Source organism: Nomia melanderi, chromosome 2 (assembly GCF_051020985.1).
Source record: "Nomia melanderi isolate GNS246 chromosome 2, iyNomMela1, whole genome shotgun sequence".
NCBI lineage: Eukaryota > Metazoa > Arthropoda > Insecta > Hymenoptera > Halictidae > Nomia > Nomia melanderi.
Window position 1 is genome coordinate 7,411,198 of NC_135000.1, and position 20,541 is coordinate 7,431,738.

A 20,541-nucleotide genomic window follows, 5' to 3' on the forward strand; every position below is an offset into this window, starting at 1 on the left:
TTGAATCGTTCGTTTGCGAGTTACTCTTCCAAACGTGGACATTTGATCTCGCCGAAATGTCGTTCGCAAAGGGTTAACAAGTTAAATGCCGTGGGGGTCACTGTTGACCAACCAAATCGAATTACTATAATTCGTTCAATTAAACGTTGATTATTTCAAAACATTTCTATATTATAAATAATACTACGTAATGCAGTGACGTTCAGCTAGATGAACATGTAATATTAATAATGCAATTCAATGAAATGGTTTATATTATATTTTTTCGTATATTGGTTAAGTTTAAGTTTCGTATATTGCACGAATATGTGAAATATTATATCTCTTTATTTATATACGATTTCTCGTTAAGTTAGTTTCAAGAAACGTTGGCTATGTTTCGTCAAAAAGCGCGTTGGGCATTTTTGGTAGAAAACTCTTTTAGTGCAGAGAGTTAACATTGAACCATTGAAAATGATGTTTGAAAATTGTGGGAAACAAGAATACAGTGATCCTTTGGTATTTAAATAATGAAATTGTTTAGTATATATAGTATAGTATTATTAGTAATACTTATTGTTACGTGGATGCTTAACACTAGAACGGAATGGTCAAAATGGCACATTCTTGGTTTCTTTACAGTTGCTGAGGTATGGACAGTTTTAAGGAATTATTGAAGAATTATTAATACCTAGTCTGAAATATCAGTCAATTGAAATCGCGGTACATCTGTTTTTAGAACTTTTACAAAGAAATTTTAAAAGGTCGGTTTATGTGCTCGGCAAAATGCAAAGCGCGTCGCTGTGGCCCGCGTCAATCGCGAATGCACGAGACACAGGCGCAACGGTCAACCGAATAAACGAGAATGTGTGCATCACGTGTTGAATACTTGCATTTTACTGCTTTCTGCGAGTGTTTTTTATTAGTTTTTTAGCTAACAGCGGTTGTTAAACGGTTTACTCAAGGTTAACAGACAAGGATTACACAATACTTGATATCGCCATTTTGACGGCATTCGGTTTCTCGTATGAATAATCTAGCTTAATTATTTCGATAAAAAAATATCGGTTTCCTCTATTCTACTACATAACAATATTCTTAACTATCAAATGAGTTGAAAATGTTTTCAATACTTCGAAGGAAGCATTTTTAAAGAATATCTCGTGGTCCATAGTTTTCTATTTCTCATTTGAAAATTTGTGTCGGCTTTGTATAAATCAATTGTGTTTGAATTTGTTGCTTTACTCGATCATTTGGGAAGCATGAATCTTAAGATAATATATTACTTCGAAAGATCTTTCTTAAAGATATATTCTTTGTAACTCCAGTGTACAAATCATCGAAAGATCTTTCTTAAAGATATATTCTTTGTAACTCCAATGTACAAATCATCGAAAGATCTTTCTTAAAGATATATTCTTCGTAACTCCAGTGTAATGAAGTTATTAGGCTGAGCGTTTATACAAGGTAGTCACTGTCAAGTCTATTAATAGTCATCCGGCAGGTGAAATGTTAAAAGAAGACACGTCGCATCCGAACGGCGGATGTTTATGGAAATTGCCAGGTTTCATAAATCATTCGGCGAAAATCGAGGAGTCCTCGCTATAAATAAATCGAAAACGTTACAAACTTACGAGACTTCGCGCCGAGGGAACGTACGAATATCAGAGTCCAGTGACGACTTGGTCCGAAACAAAATGGCGCCTCTATAAAAAGAATCGAACTTATATCTTCCACTATTCATCGCGTACGAGAATAGATTATTCATCCGAAAATACGAAATAAACAATTCGTCGCTCGAAAGTCATGCGGAAACGTCGGGAAATCGACGCGGGAAAATGCACACAATGAAACAGGTGTACAAATATTATTTTTGGCCGGCTATTCGCGTAGAACCGGTGGCAAAATTCCGCTTGGCTCTATCAGAACGACCGAACGATCCTGAGGACAGTTGAACGAGATCAATCGTTCGTTGATGAAAATAGAGTGGACGCATGAAATGACAATAGATGCTCGTTACCCGCGCAATTGAAGCCTTCCCATGCCGAAGGGTGCAACGTGACTTCTCGTAAACACGAGTGAGCACGCTTTTCATTTTTTTTATGTAATATTTGTCATACTTTTTTGATGAGGTGTAGGTAGTTGTTGACTTAACGTGAGATATTATATAACGTTATTATTATTAGTAAGAGTAATAGTATATGATAATAATATTAATAGTAAATAATAATGATATTGTAGGTAGAAAGAAAGAAAAATGGAAATTTCACTTCGTATTTATCTCAAATTTTTCCCATTTCAAATTGGTAAATTGGTAATATCCTATCAAATAATAATAATAATATTGCAAGTAACAAGAAAAAATGGAAACTTCTCTTCATATTTATTTCAAATTTTTCCTATTTTAAATTGATAAATTGATAATATCCTAGCAAATAACAATAATAATAATATTGCAAGTAATAAGGAAAAATGGAAACTCCTCTTCATATTTGTCTATCTCAAATTTTTCCCATTTCAAATTGGTGAATTGGTAATATCCTAGCAAATAATAATAATATTGCAAGTAATAAGAAAAAATGGAAATTTCTCTTCATATTTCTCTTAATATGTCTAGTGAAAATAAGAAATACTATAACATCCCTTCGATCTTTTATTTTCCTTCTCAGTAGAAAATTTAGATGTCTGGAGAACCTAATAATTTTAGGGTAGTTTCTTTGATTCGTTAAAATATTTGATATCATAACTGGTGTAATATTGTAGCCTACAGAGTTCAAAGGGTTAAGCCAAATTTCGAAGATCTAAATGAACGGATAACAATCTCTCTAAGAACAATAGAACAAATTACAGTAAACGTCAGTAAATCTAGTATTAAGCCAAAATGGCACATTTGAAATTACAGTGGCGTTTACTTGATTTCACAATAACTGACCACCTTTCGTTGTGATAGGTTGATTTGATATCATAACTGGTGCAATATTGTAGCCTACGGAGTTCAAAGGGTCAAGTGAAGAATTCGACAGGTGTCTTTCGACACCTTCGGTGGAAACAGCGTTGAATACGCGATTGTCGAGCGGCGTAACGCGATCGCAGCAATATACTTTTTTTCTGTAACATTATTACGGGTTTATCTTATCGAAAGGCGCCAGTCAGCGCGTCGGCGATCCAACGTGCGCAGTACTTGGTTTGTTTTTAACGTTTCCCTCCTTTTTTTCTCACCGCGATAAGCGAGCCACTAATAACACTATTTTTCTATGTATCGCGATCCACCGGAGGCTGGATTCGTTGTTTACAAATAATCTTTAAATGAATTGACGCATCTTCTAGATTAGCCTCTGTAAAAATGACAACCGGGATATTGTTTGTTGCGCTCGAACAAGATACCTCGCGATAAAAATAGTGTGTAAATATCGTTGTTTGTTTACGTGAATGAATAATGATACGCAGGCTATTTATAATCCGTCCTAATTTGTTAATCAAATGCTTCAATGAACTCCGAGGATAGTTTTCTCTTTTGCGTTTATTCGTTGCTTGTTTTTTGATCATGCTTGTTTGTAATATATTCTGTAGATTGTGGTATTAATGATTTTATGTTGATTAGTTCATTTTTCAATGGTTATAGTAATTAGAGATGTGAACTATCCAATCATCTTGGAAAACGTAATCAAATCATTTATTTTTCAATTGTTGTTATTACTGTTATTATTACTCTATTTCTTTTTATTATTTTTATCATATTATACTCTCATTGTTGTTATTTATTACTCTATATTTCTTATTATTATTATTCTATGTTCGTCATTATTACTATTGTTAGTATTATCCTATATGTCCATTATTCCTATTATTATTATCTAAAATAATAAAAAGAAGAAATAGAGTAATAATAACAACAATAATAATAATTGAGAAATAAATGATTTGATTACGTTTTCCAAGATGATTTGATGGTTCAATTATTATTATTATTATTGTTATTATTACTCTATTTCTTTTTATTATTTTTATTATTTTATATTCTTATTATTATTACTCTATATTTCTTATTATTATTATTTTATGTTCGTAATTATTACTATTGTTAACATTATCCCATATGTCCATTATTCCTATTATTATTATCTAAAAGAAAATTCTCAGGTTCCTTGAAACATTTCATTGCAAATGTTGACCTAACTGTAAGCTACAATAACAGTGCGCAGTAGCCAGAAGCATCGAGCAAACGAAACAAAAGGAGAAAATGAAAATTTCCATGCTACCAGTTCACGCCGCAGCGTCTCCAATTATCGCCTGACCAAAGTGTCAATAGAATTGTAAACAACGTAACGCGACCCGTTAACTAGTATGCTGACAACGCTCGTAATTTGTGTCTTCTTCAAATTCTTCGGCGAGTTAACGTTTACTCGCGATCTTCGTCGTAGGAACACGAGAAGAAAAGGAAATTGGAGGAAAAAATTCGTGTTCGCGTCTCTGACCTGCCTCAACAGAATCTTTTAACAGTAACAAACGCCGAGAATAAACACCGGGGAAGATAATTTACATTCGCGGTGTTAGGATATCAACAAAAAATTGTCGGTTCAAAGGTGAGGAACAAGAGAAAAAAGGAATTAACACGTTGAACGACGACGATATGAAATTACTGTGATTATTCGACCGAACGATAATTGTCAGAACTTTTTTGTATAATTGATAGTGTAACGTAAAGTGACGAGGTTCGGCAAGATGAATGCAAAAGATCGTAGAAATCAATGAAATATTCATTGATTATTCAATATATTATTCATTGATTATTCATTGATTATTCAATAACTTGATATTACACTGTTCGCATTGCTCAAGAGAATAATTTCATATTCGCGTTACATATAGTATTCGCAATGATATTATTTCATTATATTTTGCACATTACTCATTGAAATAATTTCACGTCCCATTTCCTACGTTACTTATTTACGTCACTCTACAAAATCATTTGCCATTCAGCACGTTAGAAAAAAGTAGCGCCCACGTCTCTGACCTGCCTCAACGGAATGGTTGCATTAATATTGGCGCAGATCATAAAGACAAGAGGAAGGCACAATTTATTCGACGACCTTCGCGTTGGCGACTCAAGTGATTCGTTTAGCGCTAGATCAGCCGACATTTCTTATATATCTATCCCCACCGACACGAGACAACTTGAACCACGAACAAAACCGTACATTTTGAAAAAACAACTTAAACAACATGATTATACACGATGATCTTATAAATGAAACTTATCCATACATCTCGTAGTTTATTTTATGCCACTTGTATAATATTATTTATTTTCTGCCGCTTGTACCGACTTTTATCCATACATCTCGTAAAGTCAGTACAAGTGGCAGAAAATAAATGCAAATAGTTTCTGTAATTTCGAAATAGATCAAAATGACCTATGTGATCAAACAAAAGACACCTTTCGAAATTTTCACTTGAAATCATTTAAGAGAAAAGAAGAAATTAGCCCTTTGCACTCGAAAAATTTGTCACTAGAAATATTCAATTTATTTTTATTAGATATAGATGACATTTTTTTCAACTGACTTAACGAGGAATCTATTCGCAAAATAAGGGGAACAATGGTATTTTATTTCCACATTTCACGTATCGACAGATTACTCAATACTTGACCCTTTGCACTCGAAAGTTTCTCAATGGAAATATTCAACAACAGAGGTGTTTTATTTAAATATTTCACGTAGCAATGCAAACTTTAATTTGAAACATTAAATATTCAACTTCATAGTTTTGTTGTATCGAACCACTGACTGAGAGTCACCTCTCGAGTGCAAAGGGTTAATGTTAAATACGAAATTTTACAATTTTGATGCACCAATCGAGTGGTGACTGAGAGGCACCTTTGTAGCGCAAAGGGTTAGGAATCGCTCATTTTGATCCACATGGTAGTTCTAGTGTTAACCCTTTGCACCCCGAATTTCTGTTGCATTTTCTGCATTTTCTCCTCGATAACCCTATTATTACGATATTTTCCTTGAAATGCATTTAAAACAATAGCTACTTCGTACAGAGCAGTGTGAACGATTTTTCTCACTAATAATATTGACAATAACATAATAACATAATCTATTTGAAAAATATCTTCGCAAAGAATCACGCCTGCGAATAACACTGCTGTCAGGTCACGCTCGACATAGGAGCGCAAAGGGTTAACACTAGAACTACCGAGGATTTAACCCTTTGCACTCGGAAGCTGTTCACTAGGATCATTCAACACCTTTCGATGAAACACGGGGCATTATTTGAAACGAACTAATGAGAAAACGTGCGTCAATTAGGAAACATTGATGCATTATACAAAACTTAATATTATATATAACACTTTGTAATTTTGTTATATCAAATGAAATGGTGACTGAGAGTCACCTCTCGAGTGCAAAGGGTTAATGCGACTGACATGTAATCCTTATAAACATTCTAACAATAGATTATTTTCGGTTTCTTCAGACGTTCATTATAACATTCAAGTCAAAGCCATTTATTTTCAAGATCATTTCGAATATTCAATGCTTTTCACTCTTTGCGAATGTCGACGCTTCAGCGCGATGAAATGTTTATACTCGGAAGACTAAGTCGCAAACAAATGACTTAATCACTTAAACAGCAAGAGACCAACGCGCAGTTTCCTTTTTTCTATTGATTAAGCAATCGATAGATAATTTCGCTTCGTCTGTTGGTTTTGTACATTTCGAGGAACCTTCGCCCACAAAGGGTTAAGGTATCAATAATTGTGAAACAAAACAATCGGAACCAGTCATTTTGACCGGTACGGCGGTTCTAGTGTTAACACGTTAAGCGCCGTGGCAGTCACTGGTGACTGACGTTTCTGAATGAATAAAAAACAATCGTAACATACAAGACAACCGATGTGAAATAAAAATGTTTAATAAGGCAACTAAGTTGATAATAGTGTAACGCAAACGTTGCAACGCCAAAAAATTCATAATTATTCCTACTTTTCTTTGCTACAAAAGACAAACTCTATGGAAAAACGCTTAAGATTTTCGTGGCGCTTAACGTGTTAAAGACTCGGAAATATCGTCGACCACGCCGCGCTACGTGCCTCGCCGCGCGTGCGGCTGGATCGAAAACAGTTTTGCGTAATCCGGATGCATTTTCGAGGCGATAAACTGCGCGCGATGCTGGCCAGCGTGGCTGGCCACGAAGTAGGTCAACGGGACGGTGTACCTGTTCGCGAGATGCACTCGCGAGTAAACAACTCGGCGTTTATCTGCTCGCCTGCGGTTGTCTAATCGCTTTAAACGCGCGCCACGTGCAGAACGGTCCTCGGATAAAATGTGATCCGATTAGACGTTGATTGGAGACGATCGGAATGCTGGGTGTTTACGGTGCAAAGTCTTGTCTTGTTTTTTGATCGTTTCAACACTAGTTTTGGGATCAATGAGTAATCTCGTTTTGTAGTTTGATAGTCGTCTTGGTAACCATTGTGTTGAAGGTTTTCGATGATTGTGAATTGATTGTTTGATGTTAACCCCTTGTCCTACAACAACGAGTGAGGCCCATGGTGAAGATTTTCAACATGATTCAACAAATATCTATATTACTTAGTTAATTCGAATTCAAAATAAATATTATTCCTCTGTAATCAACTATTATACTTAAAAGCAAATATAGGAATAACATATGCTTAGAATTTTTCTCTTTTTCCAATAAATTATTCATGACAAAGTAGCCGTATGGATGAGAGTTGAAAAAGAAATCATAGGTCAAGGGGTTAACCCTCTGCACTAGAAGTTTTTTCTCACTGACATTACCAGCAACTGTAATTTTAATAGAGAAAGCGTATTCACATATAAATAAATGATACAGGCACGAAAAGAAAAGTCACAGATGTATTTTACTGTCTTTTATCGATTATAAATATTATATTTAATAACAAAATTTTAGTTTGTAATGACAAATTTTAAGTGGCTCTGCTTCGAAACCCTCGAGTGCAAAAGGTTAATAGTCAGTAGTGTCGATAGCAATTAGTATTTAATTTTGTTTGTGATAATATCGGTGAAAGTGTTATTTAGAATATTTGTGATAATGTTGATGTATTTATTGGGGATATTTCTGTTTGATATTTATGGTAGTATTAATAATAATGATTTATAATGGTTGTAGTAAAATTTATTATTAATTCTTCGATATTAAGTTAAATTAAATTGGAAATTACATATTTCAGTATAAACGAAAGTGAACTTCGTTTTGATTTTTTACAATTTCACGTCAGTTCAACATCGTTGAAACGATCACAATTGTTTTATGATGATTGTCATTGCGAGGCAGTTAGGTGCAATAAGTTGGCACACCCTCCAGTTGCAAGCAAGTCAGTTTCACATTCGGCGAATCGACGAATAGCTCCTTAACGATTCCATTAACTGTCGCCATGGAGTACCGTCTGCTCCTTGTTCCGCCCAGTTCCGGCATTTCGATGTCCATTCCGATTGCTTTAGTGTAAATGGCTGCCGGATCCGCCAGCATTCTCACCTAAGTTCAGAACTAGTAGTTATTAAACAGCGAATACTAGAAAACAACGCTAGATTTACGGCAGGAGTCGATTCGACTCGTATTGAATTTTATAAGCATCATTTACAGTTATGCAAATATTTATCCTAATTGTCCACTCTTAACCCTTAGCACTCCAGGCTGTTTTCTAATCTATCAGCAACTGCAATTGATTTTTATGGTATATAAAATTTTTATAGTATATAAATTATATCATTTTTATAGTATATAAAATATATAATTTTTATAATAATTTTTATAGAAAATGAGAAATGCTATAACATTTCTTCGATCTTTTATTTTCCTTCTTCGTAGAAAATTTGAATTTGCGGAGAATCTAATAATTTTAGGGTAGTTTCTTTAAGATTCATTAAAATGTTTAATATTACAACCGCTGCAATATTGGAGCCTAGAGTTCAAGGGGTTACAAATTTCGAAGATCTAAATGAACGGATAATAATCTCTAAGAATAACAGAACAAACTATAGTAAACGTCAGTAAATCTAGTATCAAACAAAATGACACATTTAACCCTTTGCGGGCGAAGATTCTTTGAAATGTAGAAAACCTTAAACAGATGAAGCTAAATTATACATTGATTGCTTAAATAATAGCGAAAACAGAAACTACATGCTAATCTCTTGCTGTCCGAGTAATTAAGTCATTCGCCTGCGACTCAGTCTTCCAAATATGAACGTTTCATCTCGAAATGTCGACATTCGTCCGCAAAGGGTTAAAATTACAGTGGCGTTTTTATTTCACAGTAATTGACCACCTTTCGCTATAAACATTGAAATTTTTTGAAAACTCGTAAGATACGTTTCGAATAAACGAATGAAACGAGTAATAGCTTCATCTGTTATGTAAGAAAACGCATGACGAGTATACTCGTCGGACAAGGTCGAAGGGTCAATGCATCCAGTGTAACGTTAGTCTTGAATGCAACGTTTATGTAATGCTCGATACTCGCAGTATCTGTGGCATACTTTCTCAAGGTCCGCCGAGATAATTACACTCATTCGAGCCGTGCATCGTTACCTTGTCCTCCGCGCCCTTTATATTCCCCCAGGCAGACATGACGTAAGGATCGTTCACAGACACGCAGATTATCTCCTGGAAGCCCAGATATCGCAGATCGGCAGACCTAAACGTTAATTGGTACAAGATGTAACCCGTAATTGTCGCCGCGATCTTCAGACATAGTATTCCGACGAAAAGTATCTGACAAAATTCAATTTAACTCTTGATTCACTACAAATTTCTATTTTGTTCTATGAAAATGGTGTTCTCCCTCTAAAATTTGTAACTCTTTTTTTCGAACTTCTTTCGTAACTAATTTTTATAGTATTCCTAGCAAAAATTAGAAATGCTATAACATTTCTTCAATCTTTTATTTTCCTTATTAGTAGAAAATTTAGATGTGTGGAAAATCGAATAATTTTAGGGTAAAATATTTTAGGTAAATCCATATGAAATTGGAGATACCATTGTTTATTAAATTCAGTCTAATTGTGAATGAAATATAAATTTAGTGAACAATAGTAGTAATAAACATTTGACATATATTTTATATTATAACTTATCTAATTCAATATATTATATTACAATTCGCAACTGAATTAATATTCTATATTACAACTCATCATTAATCACATTTCACATTTAGTAACTTCGTTAACACTAGAACTACCGTTCCAGTCAAAATGACTGGTTTCGATTTTGTTGTTTAGCAATTATTGATATCTTCGAAGCATTGAATATTCGAAATGATTTTGAAAATAAGTAGTTTCATTTGAGTACTATAATGAAAGTTTGAAGAAACTGAAAATAATCTATTGGTACAATTTTTATAGGAATTGCATATTAATCGTATTAAATGCTCGGTAGTTCTAGCGTTAAAAATATCTTTTCGCCGAACTATCAATGCCACGTCGAAAATCATGGCAGCTTGTGTTACACCCTGTATACAAGACAAACCTCTCGATGAATCCTTTCAAATGAACCCTGGAGCATCCTTGCACGAACGCCCCAGGCACACCGAAGATAATGGCCCGTTTGTTCGCCACCAGATCCGAAATGTCGGTCTGATTTTCCGGTAGTGCTTCGTACAAGGTCACGCTCGGCACTTTGTCCCCTTTCCTGATTCCAGGCATCCTCCGCGGGGCTTCCCGGAAGGAGGTTTCTTCGGGAAATCAGCCACGCGAAGAGGCTGAACCGCTCGGCTCTTCTGTTCGACGCTTTCGTTTGTTTCCATGGCAAGCTTCATGCTTCCAAAGGATCATACGCATGGAATTTATAAATATGAAACGAAGTTTACTACGTAACACATTGCGTACCGGCTAATTTTAAAACTGAATTGTGATGGCAATTTTCGCTGAGGTCAACTTATATCACTGTACATAGAAATACTTAGATATATTGTTATGTAATATATTTTAAATAGATAATCGATTCGAATGAAATTTTATATTTTTTCAATGCTGTGGTAATTAGCGAAGTTGCATAGCTAAGTGTCTTTATAGAAAAACGAGATTTCTCGAGTATTCGTTATTTTCTGATGAAATATCGATGATAGTTTTACAATTAACGCGAAGAAATGTCTTGCATAAATTAACCCTTTGCTTTATAACGTGTCAGACTAGTGATGAAAATTTCAAATTCGAGAAATCTAAGCGTTGCTTATTCATTTCTAACATTAATTATTACTTGCCTATTATTAATCTTTAACCTTTAGAGTAAATGTAACATTCGTTTCATTTTCTACTAAATTACTAATGATATAGTTCTATCAAGCACAGTTGAGAAGTAAATCGTAAGGCAAGGGGTTAACGGACAGAGTTATTGTATTTCGATGTTCCAGGTGATGATGCTTAATTATATAAAATTTAATCCAATTTTATCATTTTCTTGGGTGAAGTAAAATGGCGACTGGAAAGAGCCTCTCGAGCGCCAAGGGTTAAATTGAACGTACAATTTAAGAATTCCATTTCATTTAACCGTTTGCACTCGAGTATACTTGTCTGAATAGATATTCAGTGTTTTCTGATGAAGTGTCAACGATACTTCGAGGAAATAATAGTCGTTGGGTTAGGATTAAATGAAAACACGTGGAAGTGATTTTATTTTCTTCGCTGCGAGGTACAAAATGTCGAGAAGATGTTAATTCTTTGACGATTACGTGGGATCGGCTTTATTCAGATTGTTGCCGATGTTTTTCACGTTCGAAAACATGCTAAGTTTAGCGGCTGGCGTGTTCTCGCCGCGGAAATCGGAGATCGATCAACGGATTCCTGGCAACAGCACGATTTCGGCCGTGTTGTTAGCCAAAGAGACCAATTTTGTAAAATGAGACGCGGAGGATATCGGTAAAACTGTCGGGAGTGAGTCATCTTGGTCCGCCATTTTGGATTGGTCGGGAACTCTTTATTTTATTTTTTGTGTATTCATTTATACATTTACTTCGTTGTATATTTATTCATTTGTTTATTTACATTAAAATGGTCACATCCTTTGCTCTATGCCTCGGTAGAAAAAGCAAACCAGCAGAGAACTAATTATGATATTGCGGATTCCTTTTATCACCATGAAACTTTTGCTTGAGACATTTTTTCCTATGTCAGGGCTGTAATTTAAACTGATAGAGTAATTCGTAGTGTCTCGACATTCTTGTCGAGGATGTCGTAATGGTTTCAGTGTATCTTGAAATCGATCAGCAATTATCGTGTCGTATTATAAGTCCTTGCGTGTTTCGTACCAGCAACAGATACTATTACAATTAATAAAAACTGGTATCCATTGCTATAAAATTGAATAATATTTCTACTTGTAATATATAAAGAACAATAGTCAATCACAATATTACATTAAATTACAACAAACTTCAATTGAGAAACTATAACATACACTTTAAACAAAAAATTCCAAACAAGATAGTAATACTGCAACATCCTTGAATGTTTCCACAAATTATTTATCATATTCAACAATCGTTTGCCAAAAGTGCTTGAAATTCACGGTTCAATTATTATATAGAAGAAAGTAAAAAAACAGCTCCAAAAAATACAAACAAGACAGTAGTATTCTGAAATTTCTCTGAAATTTTCTATTTATTATATTACACGCGTTCGTTTTACCAGAAATATGGAAAATCCACTGGCCAACTATTATGAAAACAAAATGTCGTAAATCCCCTTTAAAAACAAAGAGTGGGTTCGAGAGAACCGTTGCCCATCGGCCACGCACCAATCGGATTAATGACACGTGCGTTCATTTTTCAGGTTTCGTGGCATGCACGTTGACAAATCCAATTTGGTTCGTGAAAACCAGGCTACAGCTGGACCACCGGACGGATACAATCACCGCGATGGAGTGCGTGCAAAGGATATATCGCCAATCGGTACGGACCGCATGCGTTCACCAAACCCTCATCAGGATTAGGCGAAGAGCACCGATCGTCGTCATCTCACACCCATTCATTGCTTAACCGGTTAACTGTGGAATTTAGTTGGAAAAACCTCAGTAAAATCGAAAAATGGAGCGTGTACTCGTCGAACGCAGGACGAATGCACGCAGAGTATATTTCAACCCTTTGCGGACGAACGCCGACACATTGGCGAAATGAGATGTTCATATTTGGAATACTAAGTTGCAAACGAATGATTTAATTACTCGAATAGCAAGAGATCAGCGTACAGTTTCCTTTATTTTTATTGTTTAAGCATTCGATGTATAATTTATCTTCATATGTTGCCAGCTTTGTGTACTTTAACCCTTTGCACTCCAGAGGCGCCTCTAGTCACCAAATGATTCGACACAGCAAAACTCTAAACTCTGATATTTAATATTAAACTTTGTATAATGCATCGATGTACGAAATATTGAAAGAAAATAGTTTTCTTCCTCAATGCACGTGTGATTTCTTAATTCTATCTAAGAGAAATGTTATCTGTATCCCATTAGAAAATATTGAATATTTCCGGTGAAAAACTTCTGGAGTGCAAAGGATTAAAGAGTCTTCGTCCGCAAAGGGTTAATGAAAGATCAAAGCGAAACAAAGAATTACATGTTTATGTGCAAGAATAAAGAATTCATCGCTGAAAGAATTAGTATCATGTCAAGCTTTACGATGACGTGTATACTCGTCAAACACAGTTAACTGGTTAACACTAGAACTACCTGATGGATTAAACCGATCCATTCACATTTCCTTATAGAATTTATACCTTTACTTAGATTAACATGGTCAGAGTAATGATCCCCGACCGTAATACCCTTATGGCTTTCCTTTTATAATTATTGAAAGGTACTAATTATTAAGAGGCTTCTTTCAGAAATGATTGGAAACATTGGTTTAATAATAGACTGAAATATGAGTTTTACTGTTTGGCAGTTCTATTGTTAATTGTTGTAGGGATTAGCTAGTTTCATCATGGATTCTCATACCTGAAACCTTGGGTTGTAAATTCGGTTTTATTGTGTTTACAATTGGGGAATCCCGGTTGGGTAAACTCACAGAGAATTTTCCTAGATGGTCATTTGAGTTTTGCTCGTTGGAGAAGCTAGTCGACGTGTCGTTTGAGAATATAATTTTGACAATTTAGAATCGAATTTGGACTTCGAAGTGAAATTAAAGATAAATGTAATATAATTTAAATAATTGTGTAAAAGAATGCAGACTTAGTTCAAGATCTAACGAGATATCACATTTTCATCGCAGTAAGTTTAATGTGAATTATTTTGTCAAATTGTTTTGATGAAAATGGTGTATATTAAATATTTCTAATACTGTGTGTGATCTATTGTCGAAAAGAAATTGTTGGATTTATTGCCAGAGAAAACTCGCTTGCACCAAGCCTTGTTTCAAGTGACTTGACAGTGACTTAGTCTATAGGAGGCTTCATCATTCCTTTCTCTAATTGTAAAGTCAAATTTCTGATTTTATAATTCAACTTACAAAGGCTTATTTGAAATTTTAACTTACAACTTGTTTCATTCAATAATTCTTACAAAAATCAAAGTCAGATAAAAATGGAATCCTTCGATTAAGTGTTTAAAATCTACATAAAATCCGCAGTCTAATTACTAAAGTTAATGGTTCAGAGGGAAGTGAGTTTATGAATCAATTGTAGGTCACATTTTTAAATGCATATACTCGTAGGTCATGTATATGAGTGTGTGTACGTGTAATCGCGTGTTCCTCGTTCCGGGGGAGATATCAGACGAGTTTGACAACCCCGAAGGCTCATGGCGTATCGACGCGTTTCCCGTCTGGTGCACAGTCTGTGGTCGGCCACGGAAACCCTCGACGAGCCACGCTGTGATCGATCACGCTCAACTAGACATAAAGTAGCATTCCATTCTTCTCTGATCGATACACTGAGATAAACAAGAATGCAGAGAATTTTTCCACGGTCGCACTTTGCTGAAGTGTCGCCAGAAAAGTGGCTTCTATTGATTAACCCTTTAGCTACCGCGGAGCTAAAGCTACACACATGTATGCAGAAATAGCTCTGTTGTGAAAAATAGTAATACATTAATATTAAATAACAACTGAGTTACAATATTTATATCTTCAAGTGAAAATGTAGGAAAATAAGTATATACTATGATATAATACTTACTGAATGTAAACAAAAAGTTGCAGTTCTTATTAGATTTTTAAATCTGACTTTCAGACTTGTTTTTTTTTAAGTTACAATGTAAAATGACAGAATTATTTGTTAGTTTAAAAAGTTTCAAGTAGCTGAAGGGTTGACAATACAAGGAGTTTCATTTTTGCGAGTCTAACATTTCTAAAAGTATGTGTTCTGTTGCACTAATTGTAAATGTCTATTCCGGGATCACCTTGATCCCTTGCATTCCGGGTGATGGATCGGATGGTGCATGTCCTATGCAACCGAGAATATTGTATAGAAGTGTTTCTCAAGGGGCAAAAATATCCTCGCGAGAGAACAGTGTAGAGGAATGGTCTGAGACTTCAGTCGGTGGAAAAGTCAACAAGAGTGTCGCAACTAGGCGATATACAGCTAGGAAATTCTGGTCCCGGCCAAGGATATTTTTGCAACTCTGTACGCTCAGGAGCTGAGACGAGGAAAACAATTGAATATGTGAATAATGCAACGTGATAGCTGCTAAGGCGTTGGTCTTCCAACTTGGATAATTATTAGACTGCGTTTGTTTACATAGATCTGTGTTGCCAGTGGTCTCGTGTCGAGAAAATAAGATGAAATAGAATATTCATTTGACGTAAATACGCAGCAGATATTTTAGTAGCGACTAGACTGCGGATTTGATGGACAGTTGTATTTTTATACACAAAGTTTCAATGGCAGGAGTTGTATATGAATTTCATTTGGCTACCAAATATTTCAACTTAATCATAGAGTTAAAATAATATTCTTCCTTAAGGTTATAGTTAGAAATTGGGTTTTTTTCTTTAATATCCACTGATAGATTCTTACAATTATTCCATCACTGTGTCAGAAATAACAAGTATTATCTAAGACCCTCCATTGTCTATAAAATTTTGAGATAGTTGAAGCTTCTCAAGCCACATTGTACAATTTACACGTTTCATATCTGTGATCTTTTCTTATCAGCGTTGAGATAATTAGAGTATTTATCTCGACTCTCATTGTATAATCTCGGCTGTGATCTTCTCTTATTAGTATAGAATAGTGAGATAAGTATCTCAAATCTCTTTATACAATTCCCACACTCCACTGTTCTAATCCTCCCTTATAAATTTTAAATCTCAATATAACTAAATTTCCCCAACTCTCATAGAATATTTTACAGCTGTAATCTTATCTTATCGATCTCCAACTTTAATATAATTATATCTTCCGTATTTCACAACAGTGATCTCCACTTTCCACTGTACAATATCAAAATAATAGTGTCTAATCGTACAGTTCCTTCTAATCTGGACCAGCACATGCGTTTACATCGCAATTGCGACCACGCCAGGATCTATAATCGGCCGGACCAGGTCCACGAATAGTAAAATGCGCCGAAAATATCAGCAACGATGCACTAGTCGCGAAAACAACATGTCAATCTCTGTCGCAACCTACACAGGATCCTCCTCCGCTCTCGTTGTTGTTCCACCGGCGCCTCCGTTCCAACGAAACACGTTGTGTGCCCCCTTTTTATAGACTAGGAAGTGGTTCGCTCGTTGAAAATTGCGCAAACGCGGGCAAAGGTCGGGGAATGTTTCATAACAATTATATGTAACCGCAGAGGAACGAATTCATCGTTAGCTACCAAGCAGTGCACTATTAATTAACTCATCTCTACATTAATTAGCGCCTCTCGTCTTAACCGTCTAATTGCCTTGCAGCTTGTGCAATAGTCTGTGTCTAGTAGCTGATAAAAAATAACTTTCGAAGCTGTATTTTATTGTTGCAATGGAAACTTTTGTGATCTATAGGCAATGGATTTTTATGGATAAAAGTATGCAGACACGCGCAAAAATGATGTATCTGTATGCGAATCTATATGAATCACAGTGGAAAGTCCTCTGTGCTTCGTTGAGCATACGTTGTTTAACTGCAGAATGATAACAGAATATGTGCAGTTATTAATTCTCATAAATTTCCATTATCGCTGCGGTCGCGATTGCGAATCAGGAGTCAGAGATAAGGCGGCTTAGAGATATGTAATACAAATAAAAGCTGAATGAGAACCTCCCTGGGAGATCGGCTCCGATAATTGCTCGGTTCGTTTGAAAATGTTACTGTGTTATCGATGATCGTTCAAATATCACTATATTCGATTTATCTCCAGGGGGTCTGTGCGTATGTTTGGTGTGCTTTGAGATTATAGCTCTTGTCGAGCTTAGATATTCTATCTCTTTGATATCAGAACTTTTGGTGATGCGCATGGAACAGATGGGCAAAGATAATTGTATAAAAATTATCCCCATTTAACAGGGTGGTTATTTTTCCGAATGTTATCCGGTACAAAGATTAGCGTTTTAAGTCCCTTGTATGATTAAATAGTACAGAGAATATGTGGTACACTTTGTGAGTGGAGAGACTGACTGTTTGATGTTCTTTCAGGGTATCCTGGGATTTTATAAGGGAATCGTGGCGTCCTATGTAGGAATAAGTGAGACTGTGATACACTTTGTGATCTATGAGGCTGTGAAGGTTTGGCTAGCTACGCACAGATCCAGAGTCTCCAGGACAGACGACAGTAAATCATTCATGGACTTCATTGAATTCATGGCGGCAGGATCTTGCTCCAAGACCATTGCATCTACCATTGCTTACCCCCATGGTAAGGTCACTTACAGGATTGTATCATGGGCACTAGTATAGCCCAGACTAAACAATTGTCTAGCAACCCTTTTTGTTTTTTAGTTAATCGTGTCTTTGTAGGCTCAGATCATTTGCAATCTGGTCGCGTACACCTTTGAAAAATCCTCTGAATAAATTGTTTCCTGAGAAGAAAACAGTTTAAGAGTAGATATATGAGATTAATCTAGACTCTTACGTTAAGCCTTGAAACAATGATGTCTAACGGATCATAATCTTTCAGAGGTAGCAAGGACACGGCTAAGGGAAGAGGGTACAAAGTATAGAACCTTCTGGCAGACTCTGAAGACAGTCGTCGCAGAAGAAGGGCCAAACGGGTTGTACCGTGGATTGGGTACTCATCTGATCAGGCAGATACCGAACACGGCCATTATAATGGCAACGTACGAGGCGGTGGTGTACCTTCTCAGCAGGCACTTTCATCAGCGCACCAGGGCCATCAGCACCACCAGCGGGTCACAGTTCTATACGGAGGCAAAGGGAAAACGAGAACTCGCCTAGGACTTGCTTACGGCCCCTGAATAAAGGGCCGATGGCTCGTAACGAGTCCAATGTAGCTGTGTCCAGTTTATGAATGCAGACGTGTCCAGGTGCGGGGGAGAGAGACGTCACGTCGGAATCGCGTTGTCCGTGTCATCGGTTGGTGCCATATTTGTTACGTTTGAAGGTAGCGAAAGGTATCACAGCGGCATTGAACGCTGTGCGCTGTGTAAGTGTAGCAAAACGTAGTCCTTCCTCCTTTCAGGTAGCATACATTCGTACGTGGAACAGAGCCTGTCTGTTGTACCTCACCGAGAGAGAGAAAGAGAAAGAGAGAGAGAGAGCGAGAGAGAGAGAAAGAGAAAGAGAAAGAGAAAGAGAGAGAAAAAGAGACACGGAACACGAAGGTGGGAACCGAAGCTGGATTAATTGAGTCGGTTACTTCGAAGTGCGCCGCGCCTCACAATGATCATTGAACAGAGCCTGTATTACTATTTGTGGGATTGCAGCTGTAATACACTCGAAAAGGCCGCTTTAGGTACCTTCTCAACATTCTGGGGTTCTGAAAACTAGGAACATATCGAAATTTTCATTGCTTAATTCCATCTGGCCAACCGGTTGCCGATATAACCTCAAATAGCCTTTTCTAAATTATTCTGTACACCCGTGATCGGTCGAACTTGATGATTCCTGTGTTTTAGAGCCACCAAAATAAGAATCTTCATCAAATGCAGGGTTGTGATCTTGTTAGAGCAGTCTGCGTGAACGCCAAAAATTTATAAAAATACATAAGGAGCAGGCTGTCTGCATAAGGATTGTGTTTCTACATTGTTAATAACTTATTATCTTTCTCTGCCTAGCGATCCTTCATGAATTCGTCATCGAATTGTAGTCATCGACTTCTTGTTCCTTGAAAGGGAGAGCTAACAAAATTTCTTTGTATCATTACAATATATTGCTCTTTGATGATCGCAAAATGATTGTTCAGTTTGCTTATATTCAACATTAGTATAGAGATGTATTATTACTATTATTGATATGTCATGACCTAGATATGTTTCTTTTCTTTTGCAATTTATTATCGTGTATCAACGAAAACCTAATTAAGCAGAACTCCTGAGACAAATCTGTACATATGAATTACAAGTTTAACGAAGAAAAATTAAGTTTTTCTTTCTTTGTTGTCACCTCGGATAAACTCGGAATAGAAAAGCAAACAAAAATTATATATGAAACAATGACAATGTTTTTATTGTTTATAGATCAGCTTTCAGGAGTTCTTTAAAGGGTTAAAACCTACAGGGTTGTGAACCTAAAACAATGAATTTTGTAAAACTTAGCAATAAGTGTTGTGTACATAAAATAAAATTGCGATATATCTGTCTGTAGATTTTCAGCCGTTCGTATTTTTTCGAGTGCGTAGAATGCGCGTTATTTACACCGTCGGAGAAGATTAAGAGAAAAACGAAGTTTCTATAACAAAGAGGAAGTATTAGTAGCCATCCCATTGTTTCCTTTATTGTATTTGACAATTTATCGTTGTTTAAACGTGACTCGTTGAAGAAGAGATGAAATATTAAGATGTAAGTTACATGTAAGAAGATTAATAATGTTTTGTTACTGAGATTCTATCTGTAGCGTTTGTAAGTTCGGTTGCGTTGCCCGTTACAAATTTACCGGTTGAGAAGTGTTAACAGTTATGTAATATAACAGGTTTTTAATTTTTATACTTGTCTCGATGTTATCCGCGTACAGGATTATATTTATTCGCGCTCCTTGGCTCGTACTACTTGTAACAAATTCGACGACTCAGGTTTCTTGATACAACTAGTCTATGAAATGCTGTCTAATGAAAGTCCTAACCACTGTATTGCGTAGTATCATTGAGACAGATAATCCTTGCACCAAGGAATTGGCCCACGATAAATTAAAGTACATTTTGAATGATCTGTGATTTTAATTTTTATTTACCGTCGGCTAAACCTGGCATATCGAGAGACATTATTTTCTTGCTTTCAGTGTTTAGAGCTTCTTTTTTTTTTTGATAAAGGCCATTCTTTTTGTGCTCCAAGATTTCATTGCGATTCTCTTTTTTTTCTACCGAGATAAACATCTGCTCTTCAACATTTGTATCTATATGAAAATTAAAATTCCAAATCTTGAAGTACAAACATAAGAGGCAAATTCGAATAGTGCACGTGTATGCGTA

At 35.8% G+C, this 20,541-nt stretch overlaps 2 protein-coding genes across 5 annotated transcripts in view; one reads left to right on the top strand and one right to left on the bottom strand.

Moving 5' to 3' along the window:
* Positions 1–19,722, top strand: part of Rim2 (replication in mitochondria 2) — a 29,188-nt gene extending 9,466 nt beyond the window's left edge. For 2 of the 4 annotated variants that reach the window (XM_031974172.2, XM_031974163.2), the window contains 3 exons: positions 12,810–12,928; positions 17,595–17,814; positions 18,076–19,722. In XM_031974172.2, the coding sequence (XP_031830032.1) occupies positions 12,810–12,928; positions 17,595–17,814; positions 18,076–18,353 (617 nt within the window). In that variant the 3' untranslated portion in view covers positions 18,354–19,722. The remainder of the gene's footprint in view (positions 1–12,809; positions 12,929–17,594; positions 17,815–18,075) is intronic. The other 2 variants (XR_012997999.1, XR_012998000.1) reach the window with 2 other exon arrangements.
* On the bottom strand, positions 8,314–10,763 carry LOC143174220 (peroxiredoxin-5, mitochondrial-like). The gene is made up of 3 exons (XM_076364581.1): positions 10,510–10,763; positions 9,571–9,676; positions 8,314–8,514 (listed from the first exon to the last, which is right to left on the bottom strand). The coding sequence occupies exons 1-3, from the start codon at positions 10,683–10,685 to the stop codon at positions 8,314–8,316; spliced, it is 483 nt and encodes a 160-aa protein (XP_076220696.1). The 5' UTR covers positions 10,686–10,763.
* Positions 19,723–20,541: the final 819 nt, after the last annotated feature.

What these genes read in the sequence shown, in the direction of transcription:
- LOC143174220 (XM_076364581.1), bottom strand. Translation starts at nt 10,685, where the DNA reads ATGCCTGGAATCAGGAAAGGGGACAAAGTGCCGAGCGTGACCTTGTAC. An exon ending in TTGAAAGGATTCATCGAGAG is followed by an intron (nt 9,677 to 10,509) that starts GTTTGTCTTGTA and finishes ATTAACGTTTAG; the next exon opens with GTCTGCCGATCTGCGATATC. An exon ending in TAAAGGGCGCGGAGGACAAG is followed by an intron (nt 8,515 to 9,570) that starts GTAACGATGCAC and finishes TTCTGAACTTAG; the next exon opens with GTGAGAATGCTGGCGGATCC.